This window comes from Staurois parvus, unplaced genomic scaffold, assembly GCF_062004578.1.
Source record: "Staurois parvus isolate SC_StPar_1 unplaced genomic scaffold, SC_StPar_1.0 ptg000023l, whole genome shotgun sequence".
In the NCBI taxonomy this organism is placed as follows: domain Eukaryota; kingdom Metazoa; phylum Chordata; class Amphibia; order Anura; family Ranidae; genus Staurois; species Staurois parvus.
The window spans coordinates 2,221,451-2,244,007 of NW_028317819.1; the positions used below are offsets into that span (position 1 = coordinate 2,221,451).

Below are 22,557 nucleotides of genomic sequence, written 5' to 3' on the forward strand. Positions count from 1 at the left end.
AGGACAAACAACAGTGGGGCTTAGGTGTTAACTGAAGGCAAAACGTTTTTTTTACACTAGTACATTTGTTACTAGTATATTTTTAAATAAACATTCATACGTATATTCATATGATAATACGTACAAAATTTCTCAGTACATTCAGTTTGATGAAAGTACATTCCACCCCAAAAATTAATTTGCTTTTAATGTTCAATTTTGAAATGAATGGGCTACCACCCTGCCACATCCATCGGGAAAGGGAAATAGGGATGCAGCTTGACCAGGCAGATTGAGAGATCATGACTCTAACACTATCCAAGTGCTCAAAATTTACTTATACTGGAGAATGTTTATTCTTAAATAAAATCTTATACCAGTGGTATTACGTGCCGGCCTGGCTGGCCTGTATTGTCCTCTCTTATTCATCTAACGATTTCCAAGGATGCTCACAGGCAGGAACAATGACACACATTTGGTGGTCCTGCCCTAAGGCATGCAGACTTTGTGTCAGGGTGTATGCACTTCTTCATATTTCCTCCATGCCGATATCAAACAAAATCCATATGAAGCCCTCTTCTTCAAACCAATTGAAGAATTACTTCACCCTGAACAACACTTGGCATCACATCTTTACAGCAACCAAATTGACTATAGCAAAAGCATGGAAAACCCAAGTCCTAGTTTCGAGGCTGTCAAACAACGGATGAACAATATTATGGCCAATACCATGTTCCACATATGATATTTTTAAATGCACTAGAATGTACAATCTGACAGGTCACTTGCAACTTTGTTACTAACGTTTCTATGCTGGATTAGACCAGGAATGATTTTAAACCTCGTTAATCTGTGCATTCCTTTTATACTTTGCACATGTCTGATTTGTATCGTAGCTGTTCATCCCATGGCTATGGCTGTAAAACTGAATGATAGCCATAACAAAAACCTTTGTAAAAGAAGTTACTGTTTGATGCAGAGCAAAGAACAAGATTCTCTACTAGAGATGAGCGAATTATTCAAAAATTCGATTCGGCTGATTCGCCGAATTTGCGGGAGAAATTCGATTCGATGCAAATTTATTCACCGCAAATTTAACTTATTAAAAGGGTTTCTAGGCTTCAGAGAGCCTTTATATTAGTGCAGAACACTGTACCTTTAATTTAAATGCCCTTGGAGTCTGCTGGGGAAGAGAAATAATACTGTCAGTCAGTATGACATGCAGATGAGTGCCGTCCATCTTAGAATCACCGCACACTTCACTCATTTGGGCAGTCACGGGGCACGACGAAGAAGAAGAAGAATAAAAAGAAGAATGAAAAGAAGAAGAATGAAAAGAAGAAGAAGAAGAATGAAAAGAAGAAGAAGAAGAATGAGAAGAAGAATGAGAAGAAGAATGAAAAGAAGAAGAAGAAGAATGAAAAGAAGAAGAAGAAGAATGAAAAGAAGAATGAAAAGAAGAAGAAGAAGAATGAAAAGAAGAATGAAAAGAAGAAGAAGAAGAATGAAAAGAAGAAGAAGAAGAATGAAAAGAAGAAGAAGAATGAAAAGAAGAATGAAAAGAAGAAGAAGAAGAATGAAAAGAAGAAGAAGAATGAAAAGAAGAAGAAGAAGAATGAAAAGAAGAAGAAGAAGAAGAATGAAAAGAAGAATGAGAAGAAGAATGAAAAGAAGAATGAGAAGAATGAAAAGAAGAAGAAGAAGAATGAAAAGAAGAATGAAAAGAAGAAGAAGAAGAAGAATGAAAAGAAGAAGAAGAAGAATGAAAAGAAGAATGAAAAGAAGAAGAAGAAGAATGAAAAGAAGAAGAAGAAGAATGAAAAGAAGAAGAAGAATGAAAAGAAGAAGAATGAAAAGAAGAAGAAGAAGAATGAAAAGAAGAATGAAAAGAAGAAGAAGAATGAAAAGAAGAAGAAGAAAAAGAATGAAAAGAAGAAGAAGAAGAATGAAAAGAAGAATGAAAAGAAGAAGAAGAATGAAAAGAAGAAGAATGAAAAGAAGAATGAAAAGAAGAAGAAGAAGAATGAAAAGAAGAAGAAGAATGAAAAGAAGAAGAAGAAGAATGAAAAGAAGAAGAAGAAGAATGAAAAGAAGAATGAAAAGAAGAATGAGAATAATGAAAAGAAGAATGAAAAGAAGAATGAAAAGAAGAAGAAGAAGAATGAAAAGAAGAATGAGAAGAAGAATGAAAAGAAGAATGAAAAGAAGAATGAGAAGAATGAAAAGAAGAATGAAAAGAAGAAGAAGAAGAATGAAAAGAAGAAGAAGAAGAATGAAAAGAAGAATGAAAAGAAGAAGAAGAAGAATGAAAAGAAGAAGAAGAAGAATGAAAAGAAGAATGAAAAGAAGAAGAAGAAGAATGAAAAGAAAAAGAAGAAGAATGAAAAGAAGAATGAAAAGAAGAAGAAGAAGAATGAAAAGAAGAAGAAGAATGAAAAGAAGAATAAGAAGAATGAAAAGAAGAATGAAAAGAAGAAGAAGAATGAAAAGAAGAAGAAGAAGAATGAAAAGAAGAATGAAAAGAAGAAGAAGAAGAATGAAAAGAAGAAGAAGAATGAAAAGAAGAAGAATGAAAAGAAGAAGAAGAAGAATGAAAAGAAGAAGAAGAAGAATGAAAAGAAGAAGAAGAAGAAAGAAAAGAAGAATGAAAAGAAGAAGAAGAATAATGAAAAGAAGAAGAAGAATGAAAAGAAGAATGAAAAGAAGAAGAAGAAGAAGAATGAAAAGAAGAAGAAGAATGAAAAGAAGAAGTATTCCAGTACAGCAAAAAGTGTATCTGCAGAGAGCTCCGCTATTTCTGACAGTTCTCTGACAGTTCCTTCACATTTACAGCGGTTGAAACATTGTATCTATTTATTTCCGAATAAAAACATCTGTATCCTAAATGGAAACAAATAGATACAATGTTTCAACCGCTGTAAATGAACTGTCAGAACTGTCAGAAATAGCGGAGCTCTCTGCAGTGACACTTTTGCCGGCTGATCGGGAAAAATTTGATTCGTGCACCCGAAGTTTGCTAAAATTCGGATTTGATGCGAATCGAATTTTTCCTGATATTCGAAACAAATTCCACTTCGCCAGGCTCGATTCGCTCATCTCTATTCTCTACGCTTGTTTTTTTTTAAATGTCAAACCCTGATAACATTCAAATCTCCCCCTTTCAAATCTGGCATATTATCCACTTTTGAGTGTTAGGAAGGCATAAATTGTGGAAAGGATATGTCTGAGTAGACCCTAGGTTTCACAAAACATTTTACATTTCTTGATTTGTCTTCAATATTCAGGTCTAGAGGTAACTGGGTATGAAACATTTAAGAGTTTCCATATTCTCCAGAATCCTAAAATTACTAGCTAAGAATCTTCAGCAATTTTTTCCAAGGACATGGCCAACCCAAGGTGCCCACAGCATTCTCAACCATCTTACAATCATAAGGACAATCCAGGCTATGTGTGTATACAGGTGAAACTCGAAAAATTAGAATATTGTGCAACAGTTCATTTATTTCAGTAATGCAACTTAAAAGGTGAAACTAGTATATGAGATAGATATCATATTGCAAAGCAAGATAGTTCAAGGTATGATTTGTCATAGTTGTGATGATTAGAGATGAGCGAAGTATTCAGAAATTCGATTCGGCTGATTCGGCGAATTCGAGGAATAAATTCGATTCGATGCGAATATATTCGCTGCGAATTTAACTTATAAAAAGGGTGTTTCTAGGCTTCAGAGAGCCTTTATATTAGTGCAGAACACTGTACCTTTAATTTAAATGCCCTTGGAGTCTGCTGGGGAAGAGAAATAATACTGTCAGTCAGTATGACATGCAGATGAGTGCCGTCGATCTTAGAATCACCGCACACTTCACTCATTTGGGCAGTCACGGGGCCAAAACCAGAGTGTGGAGCCACAGTGTGGCGGTGGAGGCAGTAGCAATGGGAGGCCATACAGCACCCTATGACAAAATGGAACCCACCAGCAGTGTGAGGAGACCTGAAGTGGCACATGGCAGAGTGTGGCGATGGAGACAGCAGCAATGGGAGGCCGTACAGGGACCCATGAGACACTCTGGACCTGGCAGCAGCATGAGGAGGCGGTACGGGGGCCCATGGCAGATTACGGGCCTGGCAGCAGCAATGGGAGGCCCGTAATCTGCCAGCACCCTATGACAAAATGGAACCCACCAGCAGTGTGAGGAGACCTGAAAGTGGCACATGGCAGAGTGTGGCGATGGAGACAGCAGCAATGGGAGGCTGTACAGGGACCCATGAGACACTCTGGACCTGGCAGCAGCATGAGGAGGCGGTACGGGGGCCCATGGCAGATTACGGGCCTGGCAGCAGCAATGGGAGGCCCGTAATCTGCCAGCACCCTATGACAAAATAGAACCCACCAGCAGTGTGAGGAGACCTGAAAGTGGCACATGGCAGAGTGTGGCGATGGAGACAGCAGCAATGGGAGGCCGTACAGGGACCCATGAGACACTCTGGACCTGGCAGCAGCATGAGGAGGCGGTACGGGGGCCCATGGCAGATTACGGGCCTGGCAGCAGCAATGGGAGGCCCGTAATCTGCCAGCACCCTATGACAAAATGGAACCCACCAGCAGTGTGAGGAGACCTGAAAGTGGCACATGGCAGAGTGTGGCGATGGAGACAGCAGCAATGGGAGGCTGTACAGGGACCCATGAGACACTCTGGACCTGGCAGCAGCATGAGGAGGCGGTACGGGGGCCCATGGCAGATTACGGGCCTGGCAGCAGCAATGGGAGGCCCGTAATCTGCCAGCACCCTATGACAAAATGGAACCCACCAGCAGTGTGAGGAGACCTGAAAGTGGCACATGGCAGAGTGTGGCGATGGAGACAGCAGCAATGGGAGGCCGTACAGGGACCCATGAGACACTCTGGACCTGGCAGCAGCATGAGGAGGCGGTACGGGGGCCCATGGCAGATTACGGGCCTGGCAGCAGCAATGGGAGGCCCGTAATCTGCCAGCACCCTATGACAAAATGGAACCCACCAGCAGTGTGAGGAGATCTGAAAGTGGCACATGGCAGAGTGTGGCGATGAAGACAGCAGCAATGGGAGGCTGTACAGGGACCCATGAGACACTCTGGACCTGGCAGCAGCATGAGGAGGCGGTACGGGGGCCCATGGCAGATTACGGGCCTGGCAGCAGCAATGGGAGGCCCGTAATCTGCCAGCACCCTATGACAAAATGGAACCCACCAGCAGTGTGAGGAGACCTGAAAGTGGCACATGGCAGAGTGTGGCGATGGAGACAGCAGCAATGGGAGGCTGTACAGGGACCCATGAGACACTCTGGACCTGGCAGCAGCATGAGGAGGCGGTACGGGGGCCCATGGCAGATTACGGGCCTGGCAGCAGCAATGGGAGGCCCGTAATCTGCCAGCACCCTATGACAAAATGGAACCCACCAGCAGTGTGAGGAGACCTGAAAGTGGCACATGGCAGAGCAATGGGAGGCCCGTAATCTGCCAGCACCCTATGACAAAATGGAACCCACCAGCAGTGTGAGGAGATCTGAAAGTGGCACATGGCAGAGTGTGGCGATGAAGACAGCAGCAATGGGAGGCTGTACAGGGACCCATGAGACACTCTGGACCTGGCAGCAGCATGAGGAGGCGGTACAGGGGCCCATGGCAGAGTGGCGAAGCGTAAGCAGCTTAAATTGAAGGCCATACAGAGGCCTATGTTAAAAATAATAACATGTTTGGGGCATGATTCATGGCGGATTTAGTCAGTTGTGTCAGGAACTGGTGGTTTGAAATCCAGACTAATCCACGCCTGATTCATTTTCACAAACGTGAGTCTCTCCACACTTTGGATGGACAGTCGTGTCCTCCGCGGAGTTACAATACCTCCTGCCGCACTAAACACGCGCTCCGATGCCACGCTATTGGCCGGGCATGACAGCCTTTCAAGGGCAAATTCAGCTAGTTGGGGCCAAAGGTCAAGTTTCGTTGCCCAGTAGTCAAGGGGATTGTCTACCTCGGTTGGCAGGGTGCTGTCAAAGTAGGCCCGAGCCTGTTGTTTGAGGTCCTGCTCCAGGTCCACCTGATGCTGCTGCTGCTGCGGCTGGTTAGTAGTTTCCTCACTGCACTGGTGAAGAAAGCTACTCATCATCGACTGCAGACTGAGGCAGCTGCTGCTGGTGGAGCTGCCACTGCTCCTACCACCCCACCCCTCCCCTGCTGCCATGGCAGCGGAACGCGAGCGCACAGGGCCCACAGTGTCTGAGGATGGACGTTGGCGCAGAAAGGCAGAGACCAACTGACTACATAGGTGGTTTTTATAGTACGTTATTTTGGCCTCCCTCTCAGCAGGTGTGAAAAAGGCCACCATTTTTGAACGGTAGCGAGGGTCCAACAAGGTGGACAGCCAAAAGTCATCCCTCTGTCTGATGGTTATTATTCGGCTGTCGCTACGCAAGCAACCGAGCATGCTATGGGCCATTTGTGCCAAGGAATGCGAGGGACTCCCTGCCTCCATCTCCACAGCATACTGCCACGGTGCGTCTGGGTCCTCTGTCTCCTCCTCTACCAGATGCTCCTGCTCCTCCACTCCTGTCCGCTGAGTGGAAAAACCACCCATTTCCCTCAATAATTCCTGAGCACCAATGTCCTCCTCTACCTCCTCCTCTTCTTCCTGTCCTGCCCCCACAGGGGTCATGTGGCATTGAGATCTGTGCGCCACGTCTACCGCACCCTGACCAGCCATTGTTAACAGCATTTGTTCCAGGACGTGCAACAGAGGAATGACGTCGTTCATCCCATAGTCCTGCCGACTCACGAATAGTGTGGCCTCCTCAAAGGGTCTGAGCAAGCGGCAGGTGTCACGCAAGAGCTGCCAATGGCTGACATCTAAGTTACACAGGGGAGTACCTTTATCCGCTTGTAACATCAGGAAATCGGTGATGGCCTTTCGCTGTTCGTAAAGGCGGTCTAACATATGTAGGGTTGAATTCCACCTTGTTGCAACGTCACAGCATGAGGAGTCGGTACGGGGGCCCATGGCAGATTACGGGCTTGGCAGCAGCAATGGAAGGCCCGTAATCTGCCAGCACCCTATGACAAAATGGAACACACCAGCAGTGTGAGGAGACCTGAAAGTGGCACATGGCAGAGTGTGGCGATGGAGACAACAGCAATGGGAGGCCGTACAGGGACCCATGAGAGACTCTGGACCTGGCAGCAGCATGAGGAGGCGGTACGGGGGCCCATGGCAGATTACGGGCCTGGCAGCAGCAATGGGAGGCCCGTAATCTGCCAGCACCCTATGACAAAATGGAACACACCAGCAGTGTGAGGAGACCTGAAAGTGGCACATGGCAGAGTGTGGCGATGGAGACAGCAGCAATGGGAGGCCGTACAGGGACCCATGAGAGACTCTGGACCTGGCAGCAGCATGAGGAGGCGGTACAGGGGCCCATGGCAGATTACGGGCCTGGCAGCAGCAATGGGAGGCCCGTAATCTGCCAGCACCCTATGACAAAATAGAACCCACCAGCAGTGTGAGGAGACCTGAAAGTGGCACATGGCAGAGTGTGGCGATGGAGACAGCAGCAATGGGAGGCCGTACAGGGACCCATGAGACACTCTGGACCTGGCAGCAGCATGAGGAGGCAGGCAGAACCGCCATATCTTTATCACGGTTTTCCCAGGCCACCAAATGGCGACGCTGCATATGCTGACGCAACGCTGTAGTCCCAACATTGGCCCCCTGGCCACGCTTGACTTTCTGGCCACATAGTCGACATACGGCTACGTTTACTTCCTCGGGCGGCTTGACAAAAAATTGCCACACCGCCGAGTAGGAAACTTTGCCCCCGCTACTCCTGACTGGCTGACTGCTACTTCCTCCGTGCACACCGGCACCACTACTGGCCGTGGTGGTAGGCTGCAGTGGAGCTGGTGCTCTACTCTGTGGCCGTTTGCCTCCACTGACACTGCTGCGACCCTGCTTCCTCCTAGGCAACCCACCGACTGTTTTGCTCGCTGCCAAGCTGGCACCCTCTTCTCCTGATGATGCGGAAGCAATAGCCTGATGACGACGAGGCTGCCAAGTGCGATCAGCCTCATCATCATCAATTAGGGTCTCTGCCTCACTACTAGCCCCCTCAGCTGCGTGTGGGTCAGGAGACAGACCTGTCTCTAGACCGGCTACCGAGCCACTCTCCTCGCCACTACTTCTTCGCCTAGCTGCTGAAGAGGCGGATGTCTCCCCCCGTTCCTGACCGCCCTCTGTTAGCTCTTCCTCACTGTACAGTGGGGCTGAGCCCACAGCATGCGATACTTCGCTTGGTGAGGGAACACCAAAGGACAGGGGCAGGTAGAGGACACGTGATTTCAGTGGGCTTGCTCCCGGGCCATGCCAACTAACAGTTGTGTCTGACGTACCCACCGACCGTTGGCTGTAGGTGTCAGAGGTGACCTGGGAAGAGGAAGACGACCGAGCCAACCAATCGATGACGGCAGGGATGTCGGTGGAGACACGACCGCTGGATGACACCGGGAGCACTGGCCTCTGGCTGCCTTGGCCCCTTCCTCTGCTGCCACGTCTGCTCGCTCCTAAAACATTGCCTCCTCTGCCACTCCTCTGCGTGTTGTCTGACATACTCTTTAATTCAACGATTCTGTGTCCCTGAGTAACAATTCTGTGTCCCTCAGTAACAATTCTGTGTCTGTCCCTGAGTAACAATTCTGAGTCCCTGAGTAACAATTCTGTGTCCCTGAGTAACAATTCTGTGTCCCTCAGTAACAATTCTGTGTCTGTCCCTGAGTAACAATTCTGTGTCCCTGAGTAACAATTCTGTGTCCCTCAGTAACAATTCTGTGTCTGTCCCTGAGTAACAATTCTGTGTCCCTCAGTAACAATTCTGTGTCCCTGAGTAACAATTCTGTGTCCCTGAGTAACAATTCTGTGTCCCTCAGTAACAATTCTGTGTCCCTCAGTAACAATTCTGTGTCTGTCCCTGAGTAACAATTCTGTGTCTGTCCCTGAGTAACAATTCTGTGTCCCTGAGTAACAATTCTGTGTCCCTCAGTAACAATTCTGTGTCCCTCAGTAACAATTCTGTGTCTGTCCCTGAGTAACAATTCTGTGTCCCTCAGTAACAATTCTGTGTCCCTCAGTAACAATTCTGTGTCCCTGAGTAACAATTCTGTGTCCCTCAGTAACAATTCTGTGTCCCTGAGTAACAATTCTGTGTCCCTGAGTAACAATTCTGTGTCCCTCAGTAACAATTCTGTGTCCCTCAGTAACAATTCTGTGTCTGTCCCTGAGTAACAATTCTGTGTCCCTGAGTAACAATTCTGTGTCCCTGAGTAACAATTCTGTGTCCCTCAGTAACAATTCTGTGTCCCTCAGTAACAATTCTGTGTCTGTCCCTGAGTAACAATTCTATGTCCCTGAGTAACAATTCTGTGTCCCTGAGTAACAATTCTGTGTCCCTGAGTAACAATTCTGTGTCTGTCCCTGAGTAACAATTCTGTGTCCCTGAGTAACAATTCTGTGTCCCCGAGTAACAATTCTGTGTCCCTGAGTAACAATTCTGTGTCCCTGAGTAACAATTCTGTGTCCCTCAGTAACAATTCTGTGTCCCTCAGTAACAATTCTGTGTCCCTGAGTAACAATTCTGTGTCCCTCAGTAACAATTCTGTGTCCCTCAGTAACAATTCTGTGTCCCTCAGTAACAATTCTGTGTCTGTCCCTGAGTAACAATTCTGTGTCCCTGAGTAACAATTCTGTGTCCCTCAGTAACAATTCTGTGTCCCTCAGTAACAATTCTGTGTCTGTCCCTGAGTAACAATTCTGTGTCCCTGAGTAACAATTCTGTGTCCCTCAGTAACAATTCTGTGTCCCTCAGTAACAATTTTGTGTCTGTCCCTGAGTAACAATTCCGTGTCCCTCAGTAACAATTCTGTGTCCCTCAGTAACAATTCTGTGTCTGTCCCTGAATAACAATTCTGTGTCCCTGAGTAACAATTCTGTGTCCCTCAGTAACAATTCTGTGTCCCTCAGTAACAATTCTGTGTCTGTCCCTGAGTAACAATTCTGTGTCCCTGAGTAACAATTCTGTGTCCCTGAGTAACAATTCTGTGTCCCTCAGTAACAATTCTGTGTCCCTCAGTAACAATTCTGTGTCCCTCAGTAACAATTTTGTGTCTGTCCCTGAGTAACAATTCTGTGTCTGTCCCTGAGTAACAATTCTGTGTCTGTCCCTGAGTAACAATTCTGTGTCCCTCAGTAACAATTCTGTGTCCCTCAGTAACAATTCTGTGTCCCTCAGTAAAAATTCTGTGTCTGTCCCTGAGTAACAATTCTGTGTCTGTCCCTGAGTAACAATTCTGTGTCTTTCCCTGAGTAACAATTCTGTGTCTGTCCCTGAGTAACAATTCTGTGTCCCTCAGTAACAATTCTGTGTCCCTCAGTAACAATTCTGTGTCCCTCAGTAACAATTCTGTGTCTGTCCCTGAGTAACAATTCTGTGTCCCTCAGTAACAATTCTGTGTCCCTGAGTAACAATTCTGTGTCCCTGAGTAACAATTCTGTGTCCCTCAGTAACAATTCTGTGTCCCTCAGTAACAATTCTGTGTCCCTCAGTAACAATTCTGTGTCTGTCCCTGAGTATCAATTCTTTGTCCCTGAGTAACAATTCTGTGTCCCTGAGTAACAATTCTGTGTCCCTCAGTAACAATTCTGAGTCCCTCAGTAACAATTCTGTGTCTGTCCCTGAGTAACAATTCTGTGTCCCTCAGTAACAATTCTGTGTCCCTCAGTAACAATTCTGTGTCCCTCAGTAACAATTCTGTGTCCCTGAGTAACAATTCTGTGTCCCTCAGTAACAATTCTGTGTCCCTGAGTAACAATTCTGTGTCCCTGAGTAACAATTCTGTGTCTGTCCCTGAGTAACAATTCTGTGTCCCTGAGTAACAATTCTGTGTCCCTCAGTAACAATTCTGTGTCCCTCAGTAACAATTCTGTGTCCCTGAGTAACAATTCTGTGTCCCTGAGTAACAATTCTGTGTCCCTCAGTAACAATTCTGTGTCCCTCAGTAACAATTCTGTGTCCCTGAGTAACAATTCTGTGTCCCTCAGTAACAATTCTGTGTCTGTCCCTGAGTAACAATTCTGTGTCCCTCAGTAACAATTCTGTGTCCCTGAGTAACAATTCTGTGTCCCTGAGTAACAATTCTGTGTCCCTGAGTAACAATTCTGTGTCTGTCCCTGAGTAACAATTCTGTGTCCCTGAGTAACAATTCTGTGTCCCTGAGTAACAATTCTGTGTCCCTCAGTAACAATTCTGTGTCCCTGAGTAACAATTCTGTGTCCCTCAGTAACAATTCTGTGTCCCTCAGTAACAATTCTGTGTCTGTCCCTGAGTAACAATTCTGTGTCCCTCAGTAACAATTCTGTGTCCCTCAGTAACAATTCTGTGTCTGTCCCTGAGTAACAATTCTGTGTCCCTGAGTAACAATTCTGTGTCCCTCAGTAACAATTCTGTGTCCCTCAGTAACAATTCTGTGTCTGTCCCTGAGTAACAATTCTGTGTCCCTCAGTAACAATTCTGTGTCCCTCAGTAACAATTCTGTGTCTGTCCCTGAGTAACAATTCTGTGTCCCTGAGTAACAATTCTGTGTCCCTCAGTAACAATTCTGTGTCCCTCAGTAACAATTCTGTGTCTGTCCCTCAGTAACAATTCTGTGTCCCTCAGTAACAATTCTGTGTCCCTCAGTAACAATTCTGTGTCTGTCCCTGAGTAACAATTCTGTGTCCCTGAGTAACAATTCTGTGTCCCTCAGTAACAATTCTGTGTCCCTCAGTAACAATTCTGTGTCTGTCCCTGAGTAACAATTCTGTGTCCCTGAGTAACAATTCTGTGTCCCTCAGTAACAATTCTGTGTCCCTCAGTAAAAATTCTGTGTCTGTCCCTGAGTAACAATTCTGTGTCTGTCCCTGAGTAACAATTCTGTGTCTTTCCCTGAGTAACATATCTGTGTCTGTCCCTGAGTAACAATTCTGTGTCCCTCAGTAACAATTCTGTGTCCCTCAGTAACAATTCTGTGTCCCTCAGTAACAATTCTGTGTCCCTCAGTAACAATTCTGTGTCTGTCCCTGAGTAACAATTCTGTGTCTGTCCCTGAGTAACAATTCTGTGTCCCTAAGTAACGGTTCTGTGTCCCTAAGTAACGGTTCTGTGTCCCTAAGTATCGATTGTGTGTCCCTAAGTAACGGTTCTGTGTCCCTAAGTAACGGTTCTGTGTCCCTAAGTAACGGTTCTGTGTCCCTAAGTAACGATTCTGTGGCCCTAACTCTGTCCCTCAATACAGACAGGTGGTCTGTCTCTCTTGAATGACTGGAGGCTAATGGAGAATTCTAAAATGGCCGCAATTTATAGCTCGACCATTACACAGTGCTGGCTGGCTGGCTGCTGATTGGCTAATGTGATCACATGTCATGAATGAATGCATTATGGGTCAGCGCGCCTTGTCTGCGCGCCTTCCCAGAGATCCCCGCTCCGTCGCCGCACATGTCGCCGCCATTTTTGGAAAAATTTCGAAATTTTCCTAATATTCAAAACGAATTCCACTTCGCCAAGTTCGATTCGCTCATCTCTAGTGATGATTATGGCTTACAGCTCATGAAAACCCCAAATCCACAATCTCAGAAAATTAGTATATTATATGCTATCAATAAAACAAGGATTGTACATAGAACAATATCGGACCTCTGAAAAGTATAAGCATGCATATGTACTCAGTACTTGGTTTGGGCCCCTTTTGCAGCAATTACTGCCTCAATGCGGCGTGGCATGGAAGCTATCAGCCTGTGGCACTGCTGAGGTGTTATGGAAGACCAGGATGCTTCAATAGCGGCCTTCAGCTCTTCTGCATTGTTCGGTCTCATATCTTTCATCTTTCTCTTGGCAATGCCCCATAGATTCTCTATGAGGTTCAGGTCAGGCGAGTTTGCTGGCCAATCAAGCACAGTAATCACACGGTCATTGAACCAGGTTTTTGTGCTTTTGGCAGTGTGGGCAGGTGCCAAGTCCTGCTGGAAAATGAAGTCTGCATCCCCATAAAGCTCGTCTGCGGAAGGAAGCATGAAGTGCTCCAAAACCTCCTGGTAGACGGCTGCGTTGACCCTGAACTTAATGAAGCACAGTGGACCAACACCAGCAGATAACATGGCTCCCCAAATCAACACAGACTGTGGAAACTTCACACTGGACTTCAAGCATCTTGCAGTGTGTGCCTCTCCATTCTTCCTCCATACTCTGGGTCCTTGGTTTGCAAATGAGATGCAAAAGTTGCTCTCATCAGAAAAGAGGACTTTGGACCACTGAGCAACAGACCAGATCTGTTTTTCTTTAGCCCAGGTAAGACGCTTCTGACGTTGTTTGTTGTTCAGGAGCGGCTTGACAAGAGGAATTCGACATTTGAAGCCCATGTCCAGGATCCGTCTGTGTGTGGTGGCTCTAGATGCACTGACTCCAGCCTCAGTCCACTCCTTGTGAAAGTCCCCAACACTTTTGAATGGCCTTTTCCTGACAATCCTCTCCAGGCTGCGATCATCCCTGCTGCTTGTGCAACTTTTTCTTCCACACTTTTCCCTTCCACATAACTTTCTATTAATGTGCTTTGATACAGCACTTTGGGAACATCCAACTTCTTTTGCAATTACCTTTTGAGGCTTTCCCTCCTTATGGAGAGTGTCAATGATGGAGTCAGGTCAGCAGTCTTTCCCATGATTGTGATTCCTACTGAACCAGACTGAGAGACCATTTAAAGGCTCAGAAACCATTTACAGGTGTTATGGCTTAATTAGCTGATTAGAGTGGGACACTTTGAGCCTAGAATATTGCACCTTTTCACAATATTCTAATTTTCTGAGATTGTGGATTTGGGGTTTTCATGAGCTGTAAGCCATAATCATCATAGTTATGACAAATCACAGCTTGAACTATCTTGCTTTGCATGTAATGAGTCTATCTCATATATTAGTTTCACCTTTTAAGTTGCATTACTGAAATAAATTAACTTTTGCATGATATTCGAATTTTTTGAGTTTCACCTATAAGTATAAAGAACACATGCAGTGGGAGAAGAATGAAGACTGCCATTGCTGATATTTTGATGAAGATGATACGTAGTTGTCTGCCTTAGAAATTATTAAAGCTATTAAATCAGCAAGTCAGGCCACAGGCTTTATCAGTAGGAGGTTAACAATGGCATCATACATTGGCTCTACATTTTTCCACTTCCCTCTCTATACTTGTGTCTCATCTTCTCTGTACCGGTGACAACGTTGCAGCTGTAACACCATCTAAACATTCTATGTTTGTTTGTCATCTGTCCTGATTTTTATAAATTATGATTTTGCTTTGAGATTGATACTCCATCTTTTTGTCTCTGTGCTGTCAACTGTTCCCAGCCTGGTGATCTTGGGGGCTGTACTATAGGAGTTGTTCTACAGCAAATTCCATCTGCACCATCAAGATCTCCTTGTGAAGACCTGGTACAACTGAGCCTTGGTTCCTGTTGACCATACAGGGGTTGATTTACTAGAGAGTGCAAAATCTGATGCAGCTGTGCATGATTAGCCAATCAGCTGCTAACCTTTAGCTTGTTCAATTAAGTTTCGACAAAAAAAAAGGAAGCAGATTGGTTTCTATGTACAGCTTCACCAGATTTTGCACTCTCCAGTTTTAGTAAATAAACCCCACAGAGTATCTCTCCCTGCCTGCACTCTGATCGTTGCTTTGCCTGCACATGTCTCCAGTTCCATCTTGTTTTTTGTTTTTGTTTTATCAGGTAAAAAGGTTATATACAAACACATGAGACAAGCATAGTTTTGCAGAAGAAAGAACTTTAATTTTCAAATGTTAACCATAGTTTTCTTCCCATTAAACCACAGGATAAGAAGATGCCACATATCTCTTGCCACTTCCATAAGACGAGTTGGCCCAGGTATAGGTTTGAATCTTAAGGGTCTTGCCTCCCATTGTGACAGTGCATCTAAAAACAGCAAATGATAATTAAAGTATATCTAAACCCAAAAATAAGAACGTAATATAGTGCAGCTTACTAGTCCTTGGTGAGGTGGCTGCATTTGTTTTCTTTTTCCAAAGTTTCTTTAGCTCTATATTGCAAATAACACACTTCCTGCCCCTGGGTGGCTACATCACTCTTGCACTGTATCTATAGAGAGAGCCTTGGTTGTCACCCTAGACTGCTCTCCTGGCATGGACTACAAACATAATCTTATCTCTTCATCTTCATTACACGGGGGCAGGGCAATTGGTAATTTACAGAAGATAGCTAGGAAGAAAGATATTCTTCTATGCAGCTCATGGAATGTGGCAAGGACACTGCTTTTGTGACAAGATCAACAAGTATTTTCTATATTTGCTAAAATGATCTAACTTAAAGAAAGAAAACTAAGACAGCCACCACATTTAAGGACTGTAAACTGCAATATGCTGCATTTTTCTTGTATTTACTTAATCTTTAAGTATATCCAGTGATGCATATTATAATTTCATGCATTCAAAATTGTACTCTGAAAATAATACACTTTGTTAATGAGGCATCTCTAAAGAAAACAATCTTGTTACTATGGCCAGACCACAAATTATTCTACATCATTGTGTATAGCCAAACAAAACATAATTTGTTTTCTTGTAATATTGCAACTTAAAATAATACAGATGTTTGCATAAGGTATGACAAGTTAACCACTTGCCGACCGCGCATAGCCGAATGACGGCTTCACCGCGGCCGGCCAGTTCTGAGTGGACGTCATATGACGTCCTCCCAGAACGCGCTCTCCTGCGCGCCCCAGGGGGCGCGCACCCGGTGATCTCCGTGATCGCTGTGTCCTACGGACACAGCTAATCACGAGATGTGGTGAAAGGCCGATCCCACCGGCCTTTTACCACGTGATCAGCGGTGTCCAATGACACGCTGATCACAGGAAAATGCAAGTGCCGGTTCTCGGCTGCACTTTCCTCACGCTGTCAGATCGTGAGGAAAGTACTGCCGAGAACCGGCAGTTGTCAGAGCGGGGATCGGCACCGATCATCAGGGCACTGATGATCAGTGCCCTGATGATCGGTGCCCAGCAGTGACCCCCGCAAGTTCCGATCAGCTGTGCGCCCACTAGCCCCGCCCACCCATTCCCAGCGGTGCCCCCACCTGTGCCCAGCAGTGCCCCCACCTGTGCCCAGCAGTGCCCCCACCTGTGCCACTCTGCAGTGCCACCTACCTGTGCCCAGCAGTGCCACCTACATGTGCCCAGCAGTGCCACCCACCTGTGCCCACCCACCTGTGCCCACCAGCGCCACCCACCTGTGCCCACCAGTGCCACCCACCTGTGCCCACCCACCAGTGCTGTCCACCAGTGCCACCCACCAGTGCCACCCACCAGTGCTGCCAGTCAGTGCCACCAGTCAGTGCCCAGGGGTTGTGCCAGTCAGTGCCGCCAGTCAGTGCCCAGAAGTGATGCCAGTCAGTGCCGTCTATCAGTACCCATCATCAGTGTCACCTATCAGTGCCGCCTATCAGTGCTGCATATCAGTGCCGCCTATCCGTGACCCCTAATTAGTGCTGTCTATCAGTGCCGCCTATCCGTGCCACCTCATTAGTACTGCCTATCAGTGCCCTTTAGTGCTGCCTATCAGTGCCCATCAGTGCCGCCTATCAGTGCCCATCAGTGCCGCCTCATCAACGCAAATCAGTGAAGGAGAAAAAATACCTGTTTGAAAATTTTATAAAAGAAACAAATAAACTTTTTTTTTTTTTTCAAATTTTTTGCACTTTTTTAAATTTATAGCGCAAAAAGTAAAGCGCCCAGTGGCGATTAAATACCACCAAAAGAAAGCTCTATTTGTGAGAAAAAAATGATCAAAATTTCATATGGGTACAATGTTGCATGACCGCGCAATTGTCAATCAAAGTGCGGCAGCGCTGAAAGCTGAAAATTGGCCTGGTAAGGAAGGGGGTATAAGTGCCTGGTAGGCAAGTGGTTAACTAAGCAATCACTCTATACAATGAGCACATTTAGACCATGAATTTTAGCAGCAGTGGTAACTATGACAAAGCAAGTATTTAAAAAAAGATTGTACATTTCTTCCACTGAAAAGTTAACTTAATTGTCAACTTTTTTTTTTTGCTTTGGAAGTAGTTTGGGAGAGTTAAATGCTTAGTCAACGTTTTACTGCTGTCTGTTACTATTTGAGAAACTTCTTACTGTCTGTCTACTTCATGGCTGTCATAAAGAACAAGAAGTTAGGGGAAATCCCTAAATCATGAGAGAGGTTGCAAAAATAAGTAAATAAATACATTTAAGAATTTCTGTAAGATATAAATATCACTGTCTGCTTTCCGATCAGCGACATTCAGCCTCACTTCCTGCCCAAATGACTAGTATCATACAGAATAGTAAAGGAGAAATCAACTCTAAGAGGACAAAGAATATATTTAGCTTGTGACAAATAATCTCCCAAAAGGAGACATATTTTAAAACCCAAATAATTTGAAACCCTTCAATATTCTATTCTGCTCTACAATAAAAAAAAAAAAGTTTTGGGCAAAATTGGGATTTGCCAAAAAAAAAACACATCTCTGATTGCAGGGTTCTACTGGGGCTCAGGTCTGAAGAAGGAGCCTATTGAGCATGCTCCGAAATGCATTACCGCCCCCTTCACCTGCCACATCTGACTCTGCTCTCCAAGCATCATTTTTGATACACAGGCACATCCTGGACTCTACTTCCTGATCCTATAGGCATAGTTTGCTGCTGGACAGCTGGATGTCCCACCTGGATCTAATTACCACACGATGAGTCTTTTTAACCGTTTATCTTGTACGTGCAAATTTTCCATTGTTTACTAAATAAATTGTCAATACTGCACTTAGAGGCGCCTTCCTCTCTTTTTCTTGTTACTGCATTAGAGCCTTGCTTCTACTCTAAGAAGAGCTGCCTCAGTGTTACTGCTCCCATCCATCCATCCCTGATATCCATCTGGCACCTTTATCTTACAGCTACAGAGGTTGGGCTCCAACAAGCGCGCCCTATATAATATACATTTTACAATAGGGCAACAGCCTACATTCATGTCATATAGAAAAATACTCCCCATCCTTCCATGTGCCAGAGGTTCTCCAGAATTAACAATGCCATGCTCATGGAAGATCTCACCTCCACCCTTTATGATTGTGAGAAGAAATTGCGACACACTTGAATTTATTGGATATACCTTCAATACTCTTCTGACTATCCTGACCAGAATTTCTGTGAGTAGTAACCTCATCATCTGTTGATTTGTATCCACCAGGCCTCTCTACTTTGACCACTCGAGCAGTACTAAATGGTCTTCCTCATGGAGTCCTTTCCTACCGCCTTACTTTCTCTTGCACCCAAAGTCCTTTAACCTATACCTCTCCTTTTTTTTTCCTTCTTCTCTGTCTTTCTTAGATTACCTCACCTTCTCTCTCCTTTCAAGGGTTGCTCTGTGTTAAAAGGGTTGAAAAAGTCTGCTCTATGGTGAACGGAAGAATGCAAATAATTACTCCTCTACAACATATATTTGGGTAAAGCATGTGAGTCATTCCTAGTAATAAAAGGTCAAGAGTAGTTCATATATGTGTCCAATGAACAGCTGGAATACTTACATACTGTCAGGGCGAGTTATATAACACAGGGAGAAAACTGCAAGATCAAACTCAGGACTGCTTCCAATAAACATTGAAGCAATGGTTTTCAGGTAGCCTGACCACTTAATCTGAGTTCCAATTACATCGGGATAATTTGTCCACTAAAAGAAGATAGAAATTAGATATTAAAAAAAAATCAATGTTGTATAAGTCCATAGGATTCATATTATGATTCAGGATTTTATGCTGTAGATAGAATTTAAAGCCCAGCTCCAGGCAAACTTGTGTCACTAATCTCCTGGGAGACATTTTTCCCAATGGCACAAAAAACCCTACAGTTTTAGTAGGGAAAGGTTAGAACTTCTGACAATGTTTTATTGCTGTCAATTTCTCCCTGTCCATGCTATTTCTTGCATAGGCTTAATGGGGGCAGGAAGTGCCAGAAAATTTCCCCAATAGGGTTACAAACAGAAATAAAAACCTGAGAGAAAATTCTGTAAAGCTTTTTCAAACTTGTTGGAAGCTAAAAGAGAAGTACTCTTTTTCTTAAAAATAATTTTTACCTAGGTGAATGCAGCATCCATCCGGTGCTGCTTCTGTACCCTGCCGGCTCTAAGGATGAGAACTGAGTGATCAAACACAGCTGATCGCTCAGTTCTCTCAGCTGTTCTGAGCGGAGAGCAGTGACTGTCAGTGACTGCTCTCTCCTGAGCACTGGGCTCTGGAGGGAGTGGGAGCGTCTGGTTCTGGCTCTCAGTGGCTCATTGAGAGGCTAAACCCGGTTCCAGTCCAGGCTCCTGGGTGGATCCTGACTATATGGTCGTGCTTTTTCCCCAGCCTGGACCAGCTTTGTGACGTCAGATGACAGTGGGCTAAAGGATCACAGGAGTGCAGAATGAACTGCACTCCTGTGTTATCCACAGAAGTAAAGCCAAATGAGCTTTGGCTGTACTTCTCCTTTGAGCTTGCCATAGGTGATTCTTTTTTTTTGTTTTGTTTTTTTTTTTTCATTTAACCAGCAAGTTGAACTAAAAAAACGGACTCAGTTTCCCCATCTAGACTTTCAATGTGGATGCAGGAATCCTACCTTGCGTGTCTGTATTCTGACAGCAGGGAGACTTCCCTGCAGTCAGAATATACATATCAGCACTGCAGTCTATAGTCTGCAGTGTTGATCGAGTGGCTAAAATCCAACAGGGTGGTTGAACAGAAGTTGATTGGAAGATCAAATTCTGTTCCATCACAGTGGCTGGTCCCTGCTGAACTCACAGAATTTCGATCCATGTATGGCCAGCTTTAGACTTTAAATGAAAATAAAATAAAAGACTTCCTAATGGAAAAACTATTTATTTGTATTTACAGCAGCTTTACAGGTAACCTGTCTATGGGAGATGTTCAGTTCATAAGGAAACTGTTACAAGTACGAAAGCAACGTCACGTGTGTATTCCAGAAGCGTGACTTCCACATTTTTTTAACCATTAGATGACGTAACTAAGAAAAGGATTTTCTGTGACTAAAGTCTGTTTTCTTCTTTGAAACTTCTCTTTTTAAAATGGTTTCAGAGAAGGAAAAAAAATTGGATTCATAAGCTAAATACTCTTAACGAATGGAATAAACATTGAAAATTATTTAAACTTTTTTGAAAGATACTAATGGCTAATTTCATTTAAAAAAAAATGGATTCTATTATAGCTGTGATTTTATGGATAGGTAATTATGATTACTAATTTTCTAGTGTATATTGTGGAAATTCATTATTGGTGGAATTAATCTATTTGAGATATTTAAGGTAAACATGAGTGATAGACTGATTTTATCTGTGTCTTTTTGTATATATAATTATGATTGCTAAATAATTGTGATAATTTAATAGGGTGACGTAAAAAAAATATTATTATAATAGGTGATGGTAAATAAGAAATTAATATGTTTATTACTGGCAACAAAAAGTGGTGCAAAACTTTTGCTTAAAATAAAATCTATTTTTTCAAGTATGTATTCAAAAAAGGACCTTCTAAAGCCTGTCATTCTCCTTCAAATCTCAGAATATGTTTTCTTTTTTGCTGCTGTATTCTGATTTCCTGTTAGAGGGTGCCTACGTTCATTCTCCATTTACCACAGAGCAGTGGACAACTAATGTGCACTGCTCATTCAAAGGGAGAGGGAAAAGGAAAAGTCCGAGGCCTCACGGACGCTATCACAAGGAGACAGAAAAACATAGTTAAGGAAAATTATTTGATGAAAAATAGATTAAAGGTCCTTTAAATAGTGGATGTGCATGGATTACTTTTGGAGAATAAGGATAAAGGAAATAATTGATTAGCCAGCCCAATGTCTCTGAAGAAAACTCTCATAAAATGCATCAGTGCATCAAGCTGGCTCATGCATGCTTTCAAATAAAGCCATTAAAGGAGAAGTATGGCCAAAGCTTTTTGGGGCCATACTTCTCCTGTGGGTCACAGGAGTGCAGTTAGCTAAAGCCTGCTCTCAGCTGATGTCACAAAGCAGGCCAGGCTCTGAAAAGATTCTGACCCTATGGTTGGGATATACCCAGAAGCCTAGAACAATAGCTTGCTCAGCCTCTCAGAGAGCCGATGAGAAGCTGAGGCAGCCACTGCTGTCCACTCCACAGCCCAGTGCTCCAGTGAGCACAGGAGGGGCAGAGAAGAGAGAAGGTGACTGACAGTCACTGGCTCTCTGCAGGTTGAGGGCTGAGAGGTGAGCAATCAGTGGTCTTTGATCGCTCAGTTCTTGCTCTTGGAGGCTATGGGGGGCAGCCGCAACTGGGTTCAGTACTGCAGCCATCTAAGTGAGTATGGTTTTCTTTTTTTTGTGAACTTCTCTTTTAAGTAGTGGATATGTATAAATTAATTTTGGAGAATAAAGATAATGGAAATGGGTGATTAGCTTGCCCAAAACCTATGATGAAAACTCTGATGAAATGCGCCAGACTGCGTGCTTTCAAATAAATTCATTTTATGCTATGTCAGTTTTATGCTTCTTCCACATTCAATCCTGACTGTGGAGAGTTCACTTCCACTCGAATACTGTACTACATTCCTGCTGAGTAACACTTGAACTCTCTGTGTCAAAGAGGTTTTCCGTAAGTGAAAGAAGGGAAAGGTTAGCAGTGCCTGATGTTATACAACTTGTTAGATTCTGGTGGCTAGGAACTGTATCCACAAACTCTATGTCCTACAGAAATCCAATGTATCTGAGTGTGGGAGCCTATTGGATTGTAAGGTGGCTTTGTGATTGGAGTGCTTTATATCTGTGTAGCCTGGGAGTAGGCTTTCAAGTTGCAAACAAAGGAAAACAAGTGATATAAACTTGAAACTGGACCATTTAGGCATCCATAGTTCTATGTAAGCTATGACTTCACTGGCTGGAGCTTACACATGGTGTTAGTTGGCCCCCAGCACCTGAAGAAAGTAGCAACAGTGAGTGAATTAAGCTGAGTATGTGCTTCTGGGGAGGGCTGCATTAAACTGAACATGTTGCATTGTTCCGCATAAGCAAAGAACAGGTTAATTTTAGAATGAAATAAGTTATAAATAATGCAATAAAATATGAAAAGCAGCTATTGGGGGAGAAAGTCAAAATAAAGCATGTAGTTGGTATCTGTCTATCGTTGACACTAAATGGTGGCCCACTGTGTAAATTTTAATAGAGCACAGCTTCTAACGAGGACTGTATTACAATTCTAATGCAGTTTCAGGAGGGACACAAGATGTGTGTCTGTGAAGTGTCTCATTTATCCAAGTCACAGTATAGCCCGTAAGTGTTAGACACATTAAACTGGACTTGTTCCGTAATGTTGAAGACATTAGCTGCTTATCCAAGCAGCTTCCTCAGCTTTTTAGAGCCATGTCACCTAAATCCAATCATTATGGAAAGTG

General features: G+C 44.1%; 1 protein-coding gene across 1 annotated transcript in view; it reads right to left on the reverse strand.

Moving 5' to 3' along the window:
* Positions 1–14,849: 14,849 nt before the first annotated feature.
* The window catches only part of LOC149472093 (uridylate-specific endoribonuclease D-like), a 28,115-nt gene continuing 20,407 nt past the window's right edge, over positions 14,850–22,557 (reverse strand). The window contains exons 6-7 of the mRNA XM_089693047.1: positions 18,676–18,818; positions 14,850–15,018 (exon numbers count right to left, since the gene is read on the reverse strand). Coding sequence (XP_089549173.1) covers positions 14,907–15,018; positions 18,676–18,818 — 255 coding nt within the window. The 3' untranslated portion in view covers positions 14,850–14,906. The remainder of the gene's footprint in view (positions 15,019–18,675; positions 18,819–22,557) is intronic.